Here is an 18,192-nt window from a genome sequence, read left to right as displayed (position 1 = left end):
CTAAAGAACCTTTCTTTCTAAACAGGTGATCAAGTGAAATGGACTGCATACTATGGCTTAGTGTATAACCTGCTGAAAATGTCTTGGGAACTTCGAGGAGATAAGGAGCAGGATGGACTTAGAAACACAATATGGCAAATGTTACAGAAAACAAAGGATCATGAGAAAGATGGGCGAATCTGTAATGCAGTAAATATTGCCCAGGTAAGATAAAACACTGGCCATCAACTGGTACGTCTGTCACCAGGAAATATTTGTCCTTTGTCTCTAAGGAAAAAGGAATATTCATATTCAGTGAATATCAGTGATTCACTGTTGAGAATGTGATTTTTAAAAGTTAATACCGACCTATTTTTTAGTTAAAGATAAGAGGGGATAATAAATTATTTAGTGAACTTATTTAGAAGTTTTTCTTTCCAGCATTAGACAATATAAATTGCAAATCTGGACTCAGTAAATCTAATGTCTTTTTCTTTAAAGTTAAAAATGTATTTTACAAATTCTTGGTTTTTCTAGCTCTGTTTGAATATATATTCACATTCAAAGGAAATCATTATGAAATTAGCTATCCATTCTTCATAAAATGCAAATATTATTTTCCAGTGATTATCCATGTGGTATCCTATGATATTTCAAAACTCCATCAAATATATATTTTTTCTCTTTGTCTTATTTTGAGCCAGGTTAATTTGTTATTCTAAAGTACACTTTTTTCTGTCCCTGAAAGTTTCTGGTTCTTTCTAGCTTGCACAGATGCAGTTATCCTAACGTTCTTTTTTTTTTTTAATGTTTATTTCTTTTATTTATTTATTTTATTTTATTTTTTGGGCTGCATCCAGATCTTAGTTGCAGCACATGGGCTCTTTGGTTGCAGCACACAGGCTCTTCAGGTGGTGCGCAGGCTTCTCTCTAGTTGTGGCACGTGGGCTCCAGAGCATGTGGGCTCTGTAGTTTGCAGCATGTGGGCTCTCTAGTTGCGGTGCGTGGGCTCAGTAGTTGTGGCGTGTGTGCTTAGTTGCCCCGCAGCATGTGGGATCTTAGTTTCCCGACCAGAGGTCAAACGCTCATCCTCTGCTTTGGAAGGCAGATTCTTAACGACTGGACCACCAGGGAAGTCCCCTAACACTCTTAATATACTGTTTTCCAATAATAATTACAGATATGAATTAATGTTAACAAGAAAAGCAAAAATGATTCACTCTGCTTAATTGATTGTCCAAGCTTATGGGTGGGCCATTATTGCAACACAGAATATCTACACTCTAGATCCTTAGTAGAAAACAAAATCTTAAGCTCTTTGTTTTTGAACCTAAGTCTGATTTGGAGTAACGATCTTTATGGAGGACTATCTGAAAATATGCAGTCCATCCTTTTCTCTAGATTTCTAATATTTTTTTCATGGAAAAAGACAATCAGATTGCTGCCCACTTCAGTGTTTTGGATTTCATGGACTTGCTTTCATGCAACTTGCTTCATCTTTGTCCTTGGTTTTGGTGAGAAGCACAGGAAAAAAAAAAAGAAAAACAAAGAAAATTATTGTACGTATTATAGTGGTGACCACTATATCACCCAGTATCCTCTTTACTGGATTTTAGGAAATAAATCCTTCTTAGTTTCATGTGCTGTCTGAACATTATTATTGATTTTGTATAAATGGCTTGCTGGAGCTTAAAAAATGAGAGTCAAATTTTTGACCAGTTTCTGAGAGAAATAGAGGATGATTAGTTCATCTCACCCAGTCTTACTTTTTTTTCTGTTTCCACGATTCTTTCCATTATTTGTTATTATTTATGTTATTATCTGCTTTTGTATCTATTTTTATATTCCATTTCGTATCTCAAACGGATTAGACTGCAACTAAATAAATAAGCTAACTCAAATTTGTCATTTCTATAATTAGAATTCTATTTATATGCCTGTTTTCAAGGCCAGTCATTAGGTATAAGATAACTTCTTTCTTCAAAATTTTAGTAAATATCTGTAGATAATTACATTTGAAATTCATAAGTCAGTTAATCAGACATAGTAAATATTTTTTAGATGCTAGATCCAAGTGAAGACCTTATTACTCAAGCAGTCAGCACTGAGAATAAAGGAATAAACAAAAGCTTAACCACTAGATGTGCTAATTAGTTTTCAGTGCTTAGTGAGGCTTCTGAGAGATGCTTTCATTCATTTTAAATAGTAAATGTGTGGGGAGGGCAAGTTATCCTCAGAGAAAAATCTAAATTAGAAATTTCTAAAAGCAGTTATATTAATTTATGCATAGTACATAGTTAACATAAAAATAAGTTTAATTTGCATTAGGTAGATTAAAAGATATAACTTATTATAAATGTGGTTTATATAAAGTTTAGCTAGAGAGACATATTTGGATTATTAAACAATATAAATAATATAATATAAATGTAAATAAATGATAAATTATAAAGTATCTAGTTGGTAAAATATCACTTAATTTAGTTTGATTCTCTTATTTAATATTAAGATACTATGAGTATGTAAAGTGAGAAATTATATAAAATTTTCACGAAAAACAGTAAAAAATATGAAACAAATGTGAGTACTTACTAAATCTTTTTTGCCATAGTGAATTCTATGGAAGAAGCGAGGATGTCCAAAAAATAACCTTTACACAATAAATTTTACTGTTTCATCCAGAAGACCTATTTTTCAGAAAGATAGGGAACAACACAAATGGAATATTATATATGTAGCTGGCCCCATGAAAGTTCATAGCACAAAATGGGAGTTCAGATAAATGTTTGCTCTCTAACTTTTTTCTAATATTAATGAGGAATAAATTACTATTATCTTTAAGTAGTATTTGAGCTGGAAACTTAAATGATGAGTTACATGAAATGATTCAAAGAGGGAGGGTCAAGGAAAGCATCTTTCAGATAAGGAAATGGCATGAGCCAAACATAAATAAGAATGCTTTAAGAGAAAGTCATTGGTTGACCTTGCCTTGTTGGGTAAAAAGGTTTGGATTGGGCAGTATTAGGCATCAAATTTGAAAGCTATGTTTTGGTTACCAAGCTAAGGTCTTAGAGACTTAGGGATGGTTTGATAAAACTGGAGATGCTAAGTAAAGGAAACAGTTTGGGGAAAAAATTGTTTGTTCTTATTGGATTTTAATGGTTTGGTAATTTATGTTGGATAAAAATCATGTATACAATTTCCTATATATTTTTTTAATGAATTACTGCTTTGGAACTTGTGGTACACTGTTAGAGTAATTTTCCCCAATTTATTCAAGGCTCCCTATATCCCATCCTTCCTTCCCCACTCAAATTCTAGGCTTGACCATGTGACTTAATTTAAACAATTCTAATGCTATACAAGTAGAGATTTGAAAAATGCTTACACATTGGTGCCTGCCCTCTCTTGTTCTCTTGGCACCCTGTAACTGATATGTAAATAAGTCCGAGTTAACCAGGTGGAAGATGAGAGACAACATGGTAGAGAGACAAGCCATCCTAGTTGTTCCATGGACACCTCCCAAAACTAGCCAGTCCCTACCTGACCTAAGAGTTGATCATAGACACATGAATGAGAGCAGACGGCACATTCTCCTGTGCCCAGCTCAGATTGCTGACCTTGGCACTGTGGACTAAATAAATGGTTGTGTTAAGCCTCTAAGTTCTGGGTTTTTTGTTTTGTTTTTTTTTTTACATAGTAGGAGTTTTCTGATTGAGTGCTACCTAAATGAGATTTTAATCTGCTACATTGTTCAGTATAAATGTTACTTCTTTCATACTTATCATTTTTTAAAAGACTAATAATAATAGCTAAGATTTGTTGGGCATTTACTGTGTGCCATGTGCTAAACACTTTACATGCATTAATTATTTAATCCTCAAAAAAACCCCGTATGATACATGAGTTGTTATAGTCTTGATTTTACTGATGAGGAAATTGAAACTTTAAATAAGGACAGTTAAACTTTTTGAAAGGTAAAGTAACTTGCCCATGGATACTGTGGTAGATTACATTGTTTGATTTTCTTATGTTTAATATTGCATTCCTAGAAGAGAAACACTTGTTGATGATGTAGTAATCTTTTTAATATGGCTGTATTTACTTTGATATTATTTTGTTTAAGATATTGCACCCATAATTTTTTTTTACTCTTCAGTAAGATTTATTTATGCTTTTAAAATCATCTTTGAAATATATAGGACTTAAGTAATAATTCTTCTTAAGGTGTTCCTTTATTTTCTTTTTTTGTATTTTATTTTTTTATACAGCAGGTTCTTATTAGTTATCTATTTTATATATATATTAGTGTATATATGTCAATCCCAATCTCCCAATTCATTCTACCACTACCACCCCGCCATAATGTTTTTCTTATAATGTTTTCTTATAAAGTAAGGGTTTATGTCAAAGTTATGCTGAACTACTAAAATGAATTTGGAAGTGATTATCTCGCTCTTTTTTTTTCTATTCTCTGGAAGAATTTTATAGTATTGTCATGATTTCTTCCTTAATAATTTTAATTCATTCCTTGAATTCCCAAGTGAAGCCATTTGGTCATGGATACTTACAGAAAGGTTTTTAATTTGTGGAAGAATTTTTCAGTTATATGCCTGCCTAGACTTTATTTGTCTTTGCATCAGTTTTGGTTGTTTTGTCTCCCTAAGAATGTATTTATTTCATTTGCATTTTTAAAGATATTTTATAAAGTTGCTCACAGTATCCTTCTGTGATATTTTAACATCTTTAGAATCTGTCATGATACTCTTTCTTTTGTTCTCCTTTTAGTGTGTCGTGCCAAGGGTTTATGAACTTTGTTTTTGAAAAACAAGTTTTGATTCTCTTGATACTGATACTTATTACTTCTATTTTGAACCATTGGTTATGGAAGTTTCTTAATGGCTACATATATGGAGATTTTGTTGTTATATTTATGATTTTTGATTTCTAGTTTAATTCTACTGTGTTCAGGGACAATAGTCTCATCATTATGAAATGTTCTTCTTTATAAAAAGTGTATCTTTTCTATTATGAGTATACCACTGTATACTCATACAGTGAGTATTACTATTTGCATGGAGCATCTATTTCCTTTTATAAAATTCCAAGCTCTCTGAATTCTTACATGTATATATCTTTAGAGAAGCAATATATTTTAACCTGAAAATTATTGACTTTATATTTGAATGCTCATTCTATTTACACTTAATGCCATTAGAATATATTTGTGTTTATTACTACATCTTTCTATTTACTATTCTGTTTGTACTTCCTGTTCCTGGCTCTCCTTTTGTGTTTGTCTTTTTTTTTCTTTTTTCTTTTCAATTCCATTCTTTTTTATTGAAGTATGGTTGATTTACAGTGTTACATTAACTTCAGGTGTACAACATAGTGACTCGATATTTTTATAGATTGTATTCCTTAAAGTTATTACAAACTATTGGCCATATTCCTTGTGCTGTGCATTATATCCTTGTATCTTATTTGTTTTATACCTAGTAGTTTATACCTCTTAATCCCCTTCCCCTGTCTTGCCCCTCCCCACCCCTCCTCCTCACTGGTAACCACTAATTTATTCTCTGTGTCTGTTTCTGTTTTGCTTGTCATTCATTTGGTTTAATTTTTAGATTCCATATGTAAGTGAAAATATACAGTATTTGTCTTTGTCTGACTTACTTCCCTAAGCATAATACCCTCCAGGTCCATCCATGTTGTTGCAGATGGCAAATTTCTTTCTTTTCTATGGCTGAGTAATATATATATATATATTATCACATCTTCTTTATCCATCCATCTATTGATGGACACCTAGGTTGCTTCCAGTTCTTGGCTATTGTAAATAATGTTGCCATGAACATTGGAATACATGTATCATTTTGAATCAGTTTTTTTGTTTTCTTGGGATATATACTTAAGAATGGAATTGCTGGATCACATGGTAGTTCTTCTTTAAATATTTTGAGGAACCTCCATACTGTTTTCCATAGTAGCTGTACCAATTTACATTCCCACCAACAGTGTGCTAGGTTTCCCTTTTCTCCACATCTTCAGCAACATTTATAATGTGTTGTCTTTTTGATCATGGCCATTCTGACCTGTGTGAGGTGATATCTCATTGTGGTTTCAGTTTGTATTTCCCTGATTAGTGATGTTGAATATCTTTTCATGTGCCTATTGGCCATCTGTATTTTTTTTTTTTTTGGAAAAATGTCTAATCAGGTCTTCTGCCCATTCTTTAATTGTTTGTTTTTTTGATATTGAGTTGTATGAGCTCTTTGTATGTTTTGGATATTAACTCCTTATCAGACATATTGTTTGCCAATATCTTCTCCCATTCAGTAGGTTGTCTTTTTGTTTTGTTGATGGTTTTCTTCACTGTGCAAAAGCACTTAAGTTTATTTCAGTCAATTTGTTTATTTTTTCTTTTGTTTCTCTTGTTTGAGGAGACAAATCCAAAAATATATTGCCAAGACTTACATCAAAGAATGTACTGCCTACGTTTTCTTCTAAGAGTTTTATGGTTTCCAGTCTTACATTTTAGGTCTTTAGTTCATTTTGAGTTTATTTTGTATATGGTATAAGAAAATGTTCTAATTTCATTCTTTTTTATGTACCTGTCCAGTTTTCCCAATACCACTTCTTTAACAGACTGCCTTTTCTCCATTGTATAGTTTTGCTTGCTTTGTTGTAAACTAATTGACCATATGTGCATAGATTTCTTTCTGAGCTCTATATTCTGTTCCATTGATCAACATGTCCGGGTTTTTTTGCCATTAGCACACTCTTTTGATTATTGTAGCTTTGTAGTATAGACTGAAGTCAGGGAGCATGATACCTCCAGCTTTGTTCTTTTTTCTTAATATTGCTTTGGCCATTTGGGCGTCTTTTGTGGTTTCATACAAATTTTAGAATTATTTGTTGTAGTTCTAAGAAAAATATCGTTGGTATTTTGATAGGTATTGCATTAAATCTGTAGATTGCTTTGGGTAATATGCACATTTTAACAGTATTAATTCTTCCAATCCATGAACACAGGCTATCTTTCCATTTATTCATATCATCTTCAAGTTCCTTCATCAGTGTCTTATAGTTTTCAGAGTATAGGTCTTTCACCTCCTGGATTAAGTTTATTCCTGGGTATTTTGTTCTTTTGAATGCAGTTTTAAATGGGGTTGTTTTTGACTCATGGACATAGAGAACAGACTTGTGGTTGCCAAGGGGGAGGCAGGGAGGGAGAGGGATGGACTGGGAGTTTGGGGTTAGTAGACGTAAACTATTATATATAGGATGGATAAACAACAAGGTCCTACTGTGTAGCAAAGGGAACTATATCCAGTCTCCTGGGATAAACCATAATGGAAAAGAATATAAAAAGAATGTATATATGTGTGTAACTGAGTCACTTTGCTGTACAGCAGAAATTAGCACAACATTGGAACTAAACTATACTTCAATAAAAAAAATTTTTTAAATGCAGGATGTACCCCCAAAAAAGGGATTGTTTTCTTGCTTTCTCTTTCTCGTAGTTCATTATTAGTGTATAGAAAAGCAACAGATTTCTGTATATTATTCTTGTAGCCTGTAACTTTACTGAATTCATTTATTAGTTTTAACTTTTTTGGTGTAGACTTCAAGGTTTTCTACGTATTTTGTCATCTACAAATAGTGACAGTTTTACTTCTTCCCTTCCAACTTGGATGCTTTTTATTTTTCTTGTCTGATTGCTGTGGCTAGGACTTACAATACTATGTTAAATAGAAATGGTGAGAGTGGGCATCCTTGTCTTGTTACTAATTTTAGAGAAAAAACTTTCATTTTTTTAACCATTGAGTATGATGTTAGCTATGGGTTTTTCATAAATGGGTTCTATTATGTTGAGATATTTTCCCTCTGTGCCAAATTTGTTGAGAGCTTTTTTTTTTATCATGAATGGTATTGAATTGTGTCAAATGTTTTTCCCACATCTACTGAGTTGATCATGTGATTTTTATCCTTCATTTTGTGAATTTGGAATATCACATTGGTTGATTTGCATAAGTTGAACCATCCTTAAATCCCTGGAATACAACCTACTTGTTCATGGTGTATGATCTTTTTTATATATTGTTGAATTCAGTTTGCTAATATTTTGTTGAGGATTTTTGCATCCATGTTCATCAAAGATACTGGCTTTTAATTTTCTTTTTTGTAGTGTCTGTCTGGTTTTGATATCAGGGTAATGGTAGCCTTGTTGAATGAATTTGGGAGTGTTCCCTCCTCTTTAGTGTTTTGGAATAGTTTGAGGATAGGTATTAACTCTCCTTTTTATGTTTGGTAGAATTCTTCTGTGAGGCCCTCTGATCCTGGACTTTTTGATACCAGATTCAATTTCATTTCTACTGATCAATCTGTTCAGACTGTGTATTTCTTCCTGATTTAATCTTGAAAGATTATATGTTTCTAGGAGTTCGTCCATTTGTTCTTGGTTATGCAATTTGTTGGCAGATAACTATATGAAGTATTCTCTCATTATTGTTTTTCTGTGATATCATTTGTAATTTCTCCCCTTTCATTTCTTATTTTGTTTGTGTCCTGTCTTTTTTTCTTGGTGAGCCTAGCTAAAGGCTTATCAAATTTGTTTATTTTTCAAAAAAATCATCTCTTGGTTTCATTGATCTTTTCTATTGTCTTATGGGTCTCTATTTTATTTATTTCCTTATTACCTTTTTCATTCCTTCTGCTGCCTTTGGGCTTTGTTCTTCTTTTTGTAATTCCTTTAGATGGTTGTTTAGGTTGTTTATTTGAGATTTTTGTTGTTTCATGTGGTAGGCCTCTATTGCTATAAACGTCCCTCTTAGAACTGCTTTTGCTGTGTCCCATAGATTTTGGAAAGTTTTGTTTTTATTTTCACTTGTCTCAAGGTATTTTCTGATTTCGTCTTTGATTTCTTTGTTGAACCATCGTTTTTGTTAGTAGCACACTGCTTAGTCTTCATGCTTTTCCCATTTTTCTTCTTATAATGGATTTCCAGTTTCATACTGGAAAAGATACTTGATACAATTTTTATCTAAAATTTGTTGAGACTTGTTTTGTGGCCTAGTATGTGATCTATCCTGGAGAACTTGTCATATGTACTTGAATCCAATATGTATTCTGCTGTTTTTGGATGGAATGTCCTGAGATATCTATTAAGTTCAACTGATCTAATATGTCACTTAAGGCAAATGTTTTCTTATTGATTTTTTGCCTGATGATCTGTCCATTTGTGTAAGTGAGTTGTTAAAGTTTCTTACTACTACTGTATTGTTTTCAACTTCTCCCTTTATGTCTGTTGCTATTTGCTTTATATATTTATGTGCTCCTATATTAGGTGCATACGTGTTTATGAATGTTATATCTTCTTGTATTGATCCGTTTATCATTATACAATGCGCTTTTTTGTCTTTTATTGTAGAATTTGACTTTAATGTTTACTTTGTCTGATATGAGTATTGCTATCCCAGCTTTTTTTTCATTTCTATTTGCATGGAATATATTTTTCTATCCCCTCACTTTTAGTCTGCATGTGTCTTTAGCTCGAAAGTGAGTCTTTTATAGGCAACATGTAGATAGGTCTTGTTTTTTAATCCAATCAGCCACCTTATGTCCTGTGATTGGAGAATTTTGTCCATTGACATTTAAAGTGATTATTGATAGTTACGTACTTGTTGCCATTTTGTTACTTGTTTTCTGGTTGTTCTGTCTCCTTTTTTTAAAACTCATTTTGTGCCCTTTCAGGAAGATTTTTCATTATACTGTTTCATCCCACCCCCTTTGTTTGTTTACTTGGTGGTCACACATTCCTTTAGTTGTTACCCTGATATTACAAAATGAATCCCTTATTATTGAATTCTAATGTAGGGAGATTTATATTTTCCTGGACCATAAAATAGTCTTATAATATTTTAACTCCTTTTCTTTCTCTTAAACAATTTTCCTGTTGAGCATTTAAACTGTGTGTGTTTCTCTGGGTGTGTTTCTGTGTGTGTGTGCATGGCTACGTGTGTGTGTTTACAGATACCAACATATTAATATTGTTTTATACACTCAGTATTCTTTAGATTTACTTATATATTTACATGTTTCTCTCCTTACTTTTCCTTCTTGAATTGCTGACCTTCCATATGGGATTATTTTTCTTTTGCTCAAAGAAAATCCTTTCATATTCTTTTCATGAGCATCTGCTGGTGGCTAATTCTGTCAGTTTTTACTGACAAAAGGCTTGTATTCAATCTGATTTTGAAGGATAGTTTTATTGGCCAAGAATTCTATATTGGTACAGGTATGACAAAGTTAAGTGTCTGACTGCAGTGTTTGTTCTTTTCCTAGCTAATGGTTTTCCTTGCATCATTTTTATGATTTTGGTCATAAAGCATTTTTTTCCAAATTATTTTTAGCTAATATATTTTTAATGTAAATTGCATAATAAAATGTCTATACTAGGTTTCAGGAATAATAATGTCTAAACTAATGCCTTTAAATTCTCCACAGCTAATTATTGAAAAGACCAAAGTGATTAGCATCTATGCAGTTTTCAGTTTTTCTCTTCTAAGGCTGAAACTCCCTTTTATGCTTAATTTCTTTGAGGAAAATGATACTTATATTTATTTCATGTTTTAAAAAGCTGCCTTCCTAAACGAGTTAATAATGGTACTGTAGAATAACTTGAACAACTAAATCACATATATGAATCAGACAAAGTAAGATGATTTCAAAAGAATGAGTACATTTGGTCTATAGGTGTAATGTGTTAGAGCAAATATTTTGAAATTATTAAAGTTGTACTATCTTGACTGGAATAGTCTGAACACTTTCTATATAATTTATCTTTATAGGTGTGTTTAATTTTACAGTACAACATGAACAAGATATAATCAAATTTCCTTTTTCTTTCTTTTCTTTCGTTTCTTTTCGGCACTATCATGGCAACACTTATTTACAGTAATAGAATACAAAGGTTAGTTACTTGTTTTTAAACATGCTTAGTTTTTAAAAATTACTTAATAATTCCCACATACTGTTAAACCACTTATATTATTGTCCTGTGATACCTCTTTGGGGAACAAATTCTATGGCATAAAATAGTTAGAAGCTTTCTTTTACAAGTGGTAAAAACCTTGTTAGTCCTTAGAAGCTGCCTCACTGCTCAATGTGAATAGAGACATCTAAAAAAAAAAAAAAAAAAAGCCCTATACAGTGCATACAGTGAAGGCTTGTGCCTCAGATGCTTTGATCTGAAATAAAATATTTATTCCACTTTTATTTCAGTTAATGCAAATGACTATGCTTATAGCAAAACCTTTGTTTATTCTTTCCTTCCTAACACCTTGCTCCCAGAACCTTTCCTTGTGTAAGGTAATCATCATATTACCTACACAGAGTGAAACATAGCCTTAATTATAAACGACTCTACATTAGAATGGAAGGATTTATTTCACTAGGATTGATGATACTTGTATGTTTATGGAATTAAGAGAGATTTTCTCTCTTTATACTTTAAAAATAAATATGCAATTCATATGATAAACTATTGATTTTAATAAATTAAAATTTATACTTAATACCTCAATTTATCTACATCACTGGTAAATCCTTCACTAACTGTATTATGTACTTTAATGCCTTGTATGTTTTTTTATCCATAGTAGCATTCTATCATCTACAATTCTTTTTATATCTGTTCATAAAATTTGATACTTAATGGAGGTTAGATGAGAGGTGAGATATTTAATAGCAAATTTGAAATGAAAAACATTTCTAAATGTCCCTAAACATGAACCTTCATCTGACAAATTCAATATAAACCCAACTGTTGCCTGAGTATTTGGGAAAGAAATAAAAAACTGTCATATAGTCACAATGGCATAATAAACAAATGTTAATTGATGTGCTTTGTTTGAAATACTTCCATGGAGACTTGCAATGAGCAAGGCTCTTCTGAATAGGCAATTCAGCAGCATATGTTGGCACATCTAGGAAAAGTCATCATGTATAAATGCTTTCCGCCATCTGGTATATGACCTAAAATATCAAAATGAAATATGTACAACTAAAATGAATATGTGACTTTATTCAGGGTACCTTTGACTCATTAGGTAAAGCCCTTGCTGGTTAACATTTCATGGTGATATCTTTAAAATAAAATTTGTTTTTATTCTTAATGATATTTCCATACTCCTAATGTATTTTTTCTATTTATTGGAGTATAATTGCTTTACAATGTTGTGTTAGTTTCTGCTGTACAATGAAGTGAATCAGCTATATGTATACATATATCCCCTCCCTCTTGGACTTCCCCACCACCACCATCCCACCCATCTAGGTTGTCACAGAGCACCAAGCTGAGCTCCCTGTGCTATATAGCAGGCTCCCACTACCTATCTATTTTACACATGGTAGTGTATTTATGCCAAACCTAATCTCCCAATTTGTTCCATCCTCCCTTTCCCCACCGTGTCCACATGTCGGTTCTCTACTCTACGTCTATGTCTCTATTCCTGCCCTGCAGATAGGTGCATCTGTACCATTTTTCTAGATTCCACATATATGTGTTAATATATTTGTTTTTCTCTTTCTGACTTACTTCACTCTGTATGGCAGACTCTAGATCCATCCACAACTCTAAACCTGACCCAATTTCTTTCTGTTTTATGGCTGAGTAATATTCTATTGTATATATGTACCACATCTTCTTTATCCATTTATCTGTCATCGGACATTTAGACTGTTTCCATGTCCTGGGTATTGTAAATAGAGCTGCAATGAACATTGGGGTGCATGTGTCTCTCTTTTGTTTTTTTTTTTGCGTTACGCTGGCCTCTCACTGTCATGGCCTCTCCCGTTGCAGAGCACAGGCTCCAGACGTGCAGGCTCAGCGGCCATGGCTCATGGGCCCAGCCACTCCGTGGCATGTGGGATCTTCCCGGACTGGGGCACAAACCCGTGTCCCCTGCATTGGCAGGCGGACTCTCAACCACTGCGCCACCAGGGAAGTCCCATGTGTCTCTTTGAATTATGGTTTTCTCAGGATATGTGCCCAGTAGTGGGACTGCTGGGTCATATGGTAGTTCTATTTTTAGTTTTTTTAAGGAACTTACATGCTGTTCTCCATAGTGGCTGTATCAATTTACATTCCCAACAACAGTGCAATAGGGTTCCTTTTTCTCCACACCCTCTCCAGCATTTATTGTTTCTAGATTTTTTGATGATGGCCATTCTGACCAGTGTGAGGTGATATCTAATTGCAGTTTTGCCTTGCTCTAATATTAGTGATGTTGAGCAGCCTTTCATGTGCCTCTTGGCCCTCTGTATGTCTTCTTTGGTGAAATGTCTGTTTAGGATTTCTGCCCATTTTTTGATTCGGTTGTTTGTTTTTTTGATACGGAGCTCCAAGACATGTTTGTATATTTTGGAGGTTAATCCTTTGTCAGTTGCTTCATTTGCAAATATTTTTTCCCATTCTAAGGGTTGTCTTTTTGCCTTGTTTATAGTTTCCTTTGCTGTGCAAAAGCTTTTAAGTTTCATTAGCTCCCATTTGTTTATTTTTGTTTTTATTTTCATTACTCTAGGAGGTGGGTCAAAAAGGATCTTGCTGTGATTTATGTCAAAGAGAGTTTATCCTGTGTTTTCCTCTAAGAGTTTTATAGTTTTTTTACATTTAGATCTTTAATCCATTTTGAGTTTATTTTTGTGTATGGTGTTAGGGAGTATTCTAATTTCATTCTTTTACATATAGCAGTCCAGTTTTTCCAGCACCACTTATTGAAGAATCTGCGTTTTTCTCCGTTGTATGTTCTTGCATCCTTTGTCATAAATTAGGTGACCATATGTGCATGGGTTTATCTCTGGGCTTTCTATCCTGTACCATTGATCTATATTTCTGTTTTGGCGCCAGTACCATACTGTGTTGATTACTGTAGCTTTGTAGTACAGTTTGAAGTCTGGGAGCCAGATTCCACCAGCTCTGTTTTTCTTTCTCAAGATTGCTTTGGTTATTCAGCGTCTTTTGTGTTTCCATACAAATTGTAAAAATCTTTGTTCTAATTCTGTAAAGAATGCCATTGGTATTGTGATAGGGATTGCATTGGATCTGTAGATTGCTTTGGGTAGTATAGTTATTTTCACAATGTTGATTCTTCCAATCCAAGAGCATTGTATATTTCTTCATCTGTTTATGTCATCTTTGATTTCTTTCACCAGTGTTCTATTGTTTTCTGAGTACACGTCTTTGGTCTCCTTAGGTAGGTTTATTCCTAGCTATTTTATTCTTTTTATTGCAGTGGTGAATGGGATTGTTGCCATAATTACTCTTTCTGATCTTTCATTGTTAGTGTATAGGAATGCAAGTGATTTCTGTGCATTAATTTTGTATCCAGCAACCTTAACAAATTCATTGATTAGTTCTAGTAGTTTTATTGTGGCATCTTTAGGATTTTCCGTGTATAGTATCATGTCATCTGCAAACAGTGACAGTTTTACTACTTCTTTTCCAGTTTGTATTTCTTTTTTTAATTTTTACTTTTATATAATTTAATCTTTATTTTCAATTTTTTGAATTTTTATTTATTTTTTTGTACAGAGGTTCTTATTAGTTATATATTTTATACATAATAGTGTATATATGTCAATCCCAATCTCCTAATTCATCCCACCACCACCACCCCCGTCCCCTGCTTTCCCCCCTTGGTGTCCATATGTGTGTTCTCTACATCTGTGTTTCTATTTCTGCCTTTCAAACAGTTCATCTGTACCATTTTTGTAGATTCCACATATATGTGTTAATATACGATACTTGTTTTTCTATTTCTGACTTACTTCACTCTGTATGACATCCATGTCTCTACAAATGAACCAATTTTGTTCTTTTTTATGGCTGAGTAATATTCCATTGTGTATGTGTACCACATCTTCTTTATCCTTTCATCTGTCAATGGGAATTTAGATTGCTTAAATGATCTGGCTATTGTAAATAGTGCTGCAATGAACATTGGGGTGCATGTGGTTTTTTTTTTTTTTACATCTGTATTGGAGTATACTTGCTTTAAAATGGTGTGTTAGTTTCTGCTTTATAACAAAGTGAATCAGTTATACATATACATATGTTCCCATATCTCTTCCCTCTTGTGTCTCCCTCCCTCCCACCCTGCCTATCCCACCCCTCCAGGCAGTCACAAAGCACCGAGCTGATCTCCCTGTGCTATGCGGCTTCTTCCCACTAGCTATCTACCTTACGTTTGGTAGTGTATATATGTCCATGCCTCTCTCTCACTTTGTCACAGCTTACACTTCCTCCTCCCCATATCCTCAAGTCCATTCTCTAGTAGGTCTGTATCTTTATTCCTGTCTTACCCCTAGGTTCTTTATGACATTTTTTTTCTTAAATTCCATATATATGTGTTAGCATATGGTATTTGTCTTTCTCTTTCTGACTTACTTCACTCTGTATGACAGACTCTAGGTCTATCCACCTCATTACAAATAGCTCAATTTCGTTTCTTTTATGGCTGAGTAATATTCCATTGTATATATGTGCCACATCTTCTTTATCCATTCATCCAATGATGGACACTTAGGTTGTTTCCATCTCCAGGCTATTGTAAATAGAGCTGCAATGAACATTTTGGTACATGACTCTTCTTGAATTATGGTTTTCTCAGGGTATATGCCCAGTAGTGGGATTGCTGGGTCATATGGTAGTTCTATTTTTAGTTTTTTATGGAACCTCCATACTGTTCTCCACAGTGGCTGTATCAATTTACATTCCCACCAACAGTACAAGAGGGATCCCTTTTCTCCACATCCTCTCCAGCATTTATTGTTTCTAGATTTTTTGATGATGGCCATTCTGACTGGTGTGAGATGATATCTCATTGTAGTTTTGATTTGCATTTCTCTAATGATTAATGAAGTTGAGCATTCGTTCATGTGTTTGTTGGCAGTCTGTATATCTTCTTTGGAGAAAGGTCTATTTAGGTCTTCTGCCCATTTTTGGATTGGGTTGTTTTTTTTGTTGTTGTTATTGAGCTGCATGAGCTGCTTATAAATTTTGGAGATTAATCCTTTGTCAGTTGCTTCATTTGCTGGGTCATATGGTAATTCTATTTTTAGTTTTTTAAGGAACCTCCATATTGTTCTCCACAGTGGCTGTATCAATTTGTATTCCCACCAACAGTGCAAGAGGGTTCCCTTCTCTCCACACCCTCTCCAGCATTTGTTGTTTGTAGATTTTCTGATGATGCCCATTCTAACTGGTGTGAGGTGATACCTCATTGTAGTTTTGATTTGAATTTCTCTAATAATTAGTGATGTTGAACAGCCTTTCCTGTACCTCTTGGCCATCTGTATGTCTTCTTTGGAGAAATGTCTATTTAGGTCTTCTGCCTCTTTTTTGATTTGGTTGTTTTTTTAATATGGAGCTGCATTAGCTGTTTGGAGATTAATCCTTTGTTGATTTGTTTGCAGATGTTTTCTTCTATTCTGAGGGTTGTCTTTTCGTCTTGTTTATAGTTTCCTTTGCTGTGAAAAAGCTTTTAAGTTTCATTAGGTCCCATTTGTTTATTTATGTTTTTATTTCAATTACTCTGGGAGGTGGGTCATGAAGGATCTTGCTGTGATTTATGTCAAAGAGTGTTCTTCCTATGTTTTCTTCTAATAGTTTTATAGTGTCCGGTCTTAGATTTAGGTCTCTAATCCATTTTGAGTTTATTTTAGTGTATGGTGTTAGGGAGTGTTCTAATTTCATTCTTTAACATGTAGCTGTCCAGTTTTCCCAGCACCAGTTATTGAAGACCCTGTCTTTTCTCCATTGTATATCCTTGCCTCCTTTGTCATAGATTAGATAACCACAGGTCCATCAGTTTATCTCTGGGTTTCTATCTGGTTCCATTGATCTGTATTTCTGTCTTTATGCCAGTACCATATTGTCTTGATTACTGTAGCTTTGTAGTATAGTCTGAAGTCAGGGAGTCCAGTTCCTCCAGCTCCATTTTTTTCCCTCAAGATTGCTTTGTTTATTCGGGGTCTTTTGTATCTCCACGCAAATTTTAAGATTTTTTTCATTCTAGCCCTGTAAAAAATTCCATTGGTAATTTGATAGGGATTGCATTGAATCTGTAGATTGCTTTGTGTAGTATAGTCATTTTCACAATATTGATTCTTCCAATCCATGAACATCATATATCTCTCCATGTTTATGTCATCTTTGATTTGTTTCATCAGTGTCTTGTATTTTTCTGAGTACAGGTGTTTTGTCTCCTTAGGTACGTTTATTCCTAGGTATTTTATTCTTTTTCTTCCAATGGTGAATGTGATTGTTTCCTTAATTTCTCTTTCTGATATTTCATTGTTAGTGTATAGGAATGCAAGAGATTTCTGTGCATTTATTTTGTATACTAAAACTTTCCCAAATTCATTGATTAGCTCTAGTTGTTCTGGTGGCATCTTTAGGATTTTCTGTGTATAGTATCATGTCATCTGCAAATAGTAACAGTTTTAGTTCTTTACCAATTTGTGTTCCTTTCTCTTCTCTGATTGCTGTGGCTAGGACTTCAACAACTATGTTGACTTCAGCAACTATGTTAATCAGGAAAAAGACAAGACATCCTCGTCTTTTTCCTGATCTTAGAGGAAATGCTTTCACTTTTTCACCATTGTGAATGCTGTTTGCTGTGGGTTTGGCATATATGGCCTTTATTATGTTCAGGTAGGTTCCCTCTGTGACCACTTTCTGAAGAGTTTTTATCATAAATGGGTGTTGAATTTTGTCAAAAGCTTTTTCTGCATCTGTTGAGATATCATATGGTTTTTAGTCTTCAGTTTGTTAATAGGGTGTATCACATTGATTGATTTTCATATGCTGAAGAATCCTTATATCCCTGGGATAAATCCCACTTGATCATGGTGTATGATCCTTTTAATGTGCTGTTGGATTCTGTTTGCTAGTATTTTGTTGAGGATTTTTGCATCTATAATCATCAGTGATATTGGTCTGTAAATTTCTTTCTTTTTTTTTTTTTTTGTGTTATCTTTGTCTGGTTTTGGTATCCAGGTGTTGGTGGCCTTGTAGAATGAGTTTGGGAGTGTTCCTTCCTCTGCAGTTTTTTGGATGAGTTTCAGAACGATGGGTGTCAACTCTTCTCTAGATGTTTGATAGAATTCACCTGTGAAGCCGTCTGGTCCTGGACTTTTGTTTGTTGG

The 18,192-nt window shown here is 33.6% G+C and overlaps 1 protein-coding gene across 1 annotated transcript in view; it reads left to right on the top strand.

Moving 5' to 3' along the window:
* The window catches only part of TMEM232 (transmembrane protein 232), a 389,554-nt gene that overhangs the window by 73,592 nt on the left and 297,770 nt on the right, over window positions 1-18,192 (top strand). The window contains 1 exon segment of the mRNA XM_060295515.1: window positions 26-204. Within this exon segment, the coding sequence (XP_060151498.1) occupies window positions 26-204 (179 nt within the window).

This window comes from Globicephala melas, chromosome 3 (assembly GCF_963455315.2).
Source record: "Globicephala melas chromosome 3, mGloMel1.2, whole genome shotgun sequence".
NCBI classification, from domain to species: Eukaryota; Metazoa; Chordata; class Mammalia; order Artiodactyla; family Delphinidae; genus Globicephala; species Globicephala melas.
Note: the sequence above shows the minus strand (reverse complement) of the source record. Positions and strands in the feature narration are given on the sequence as shown.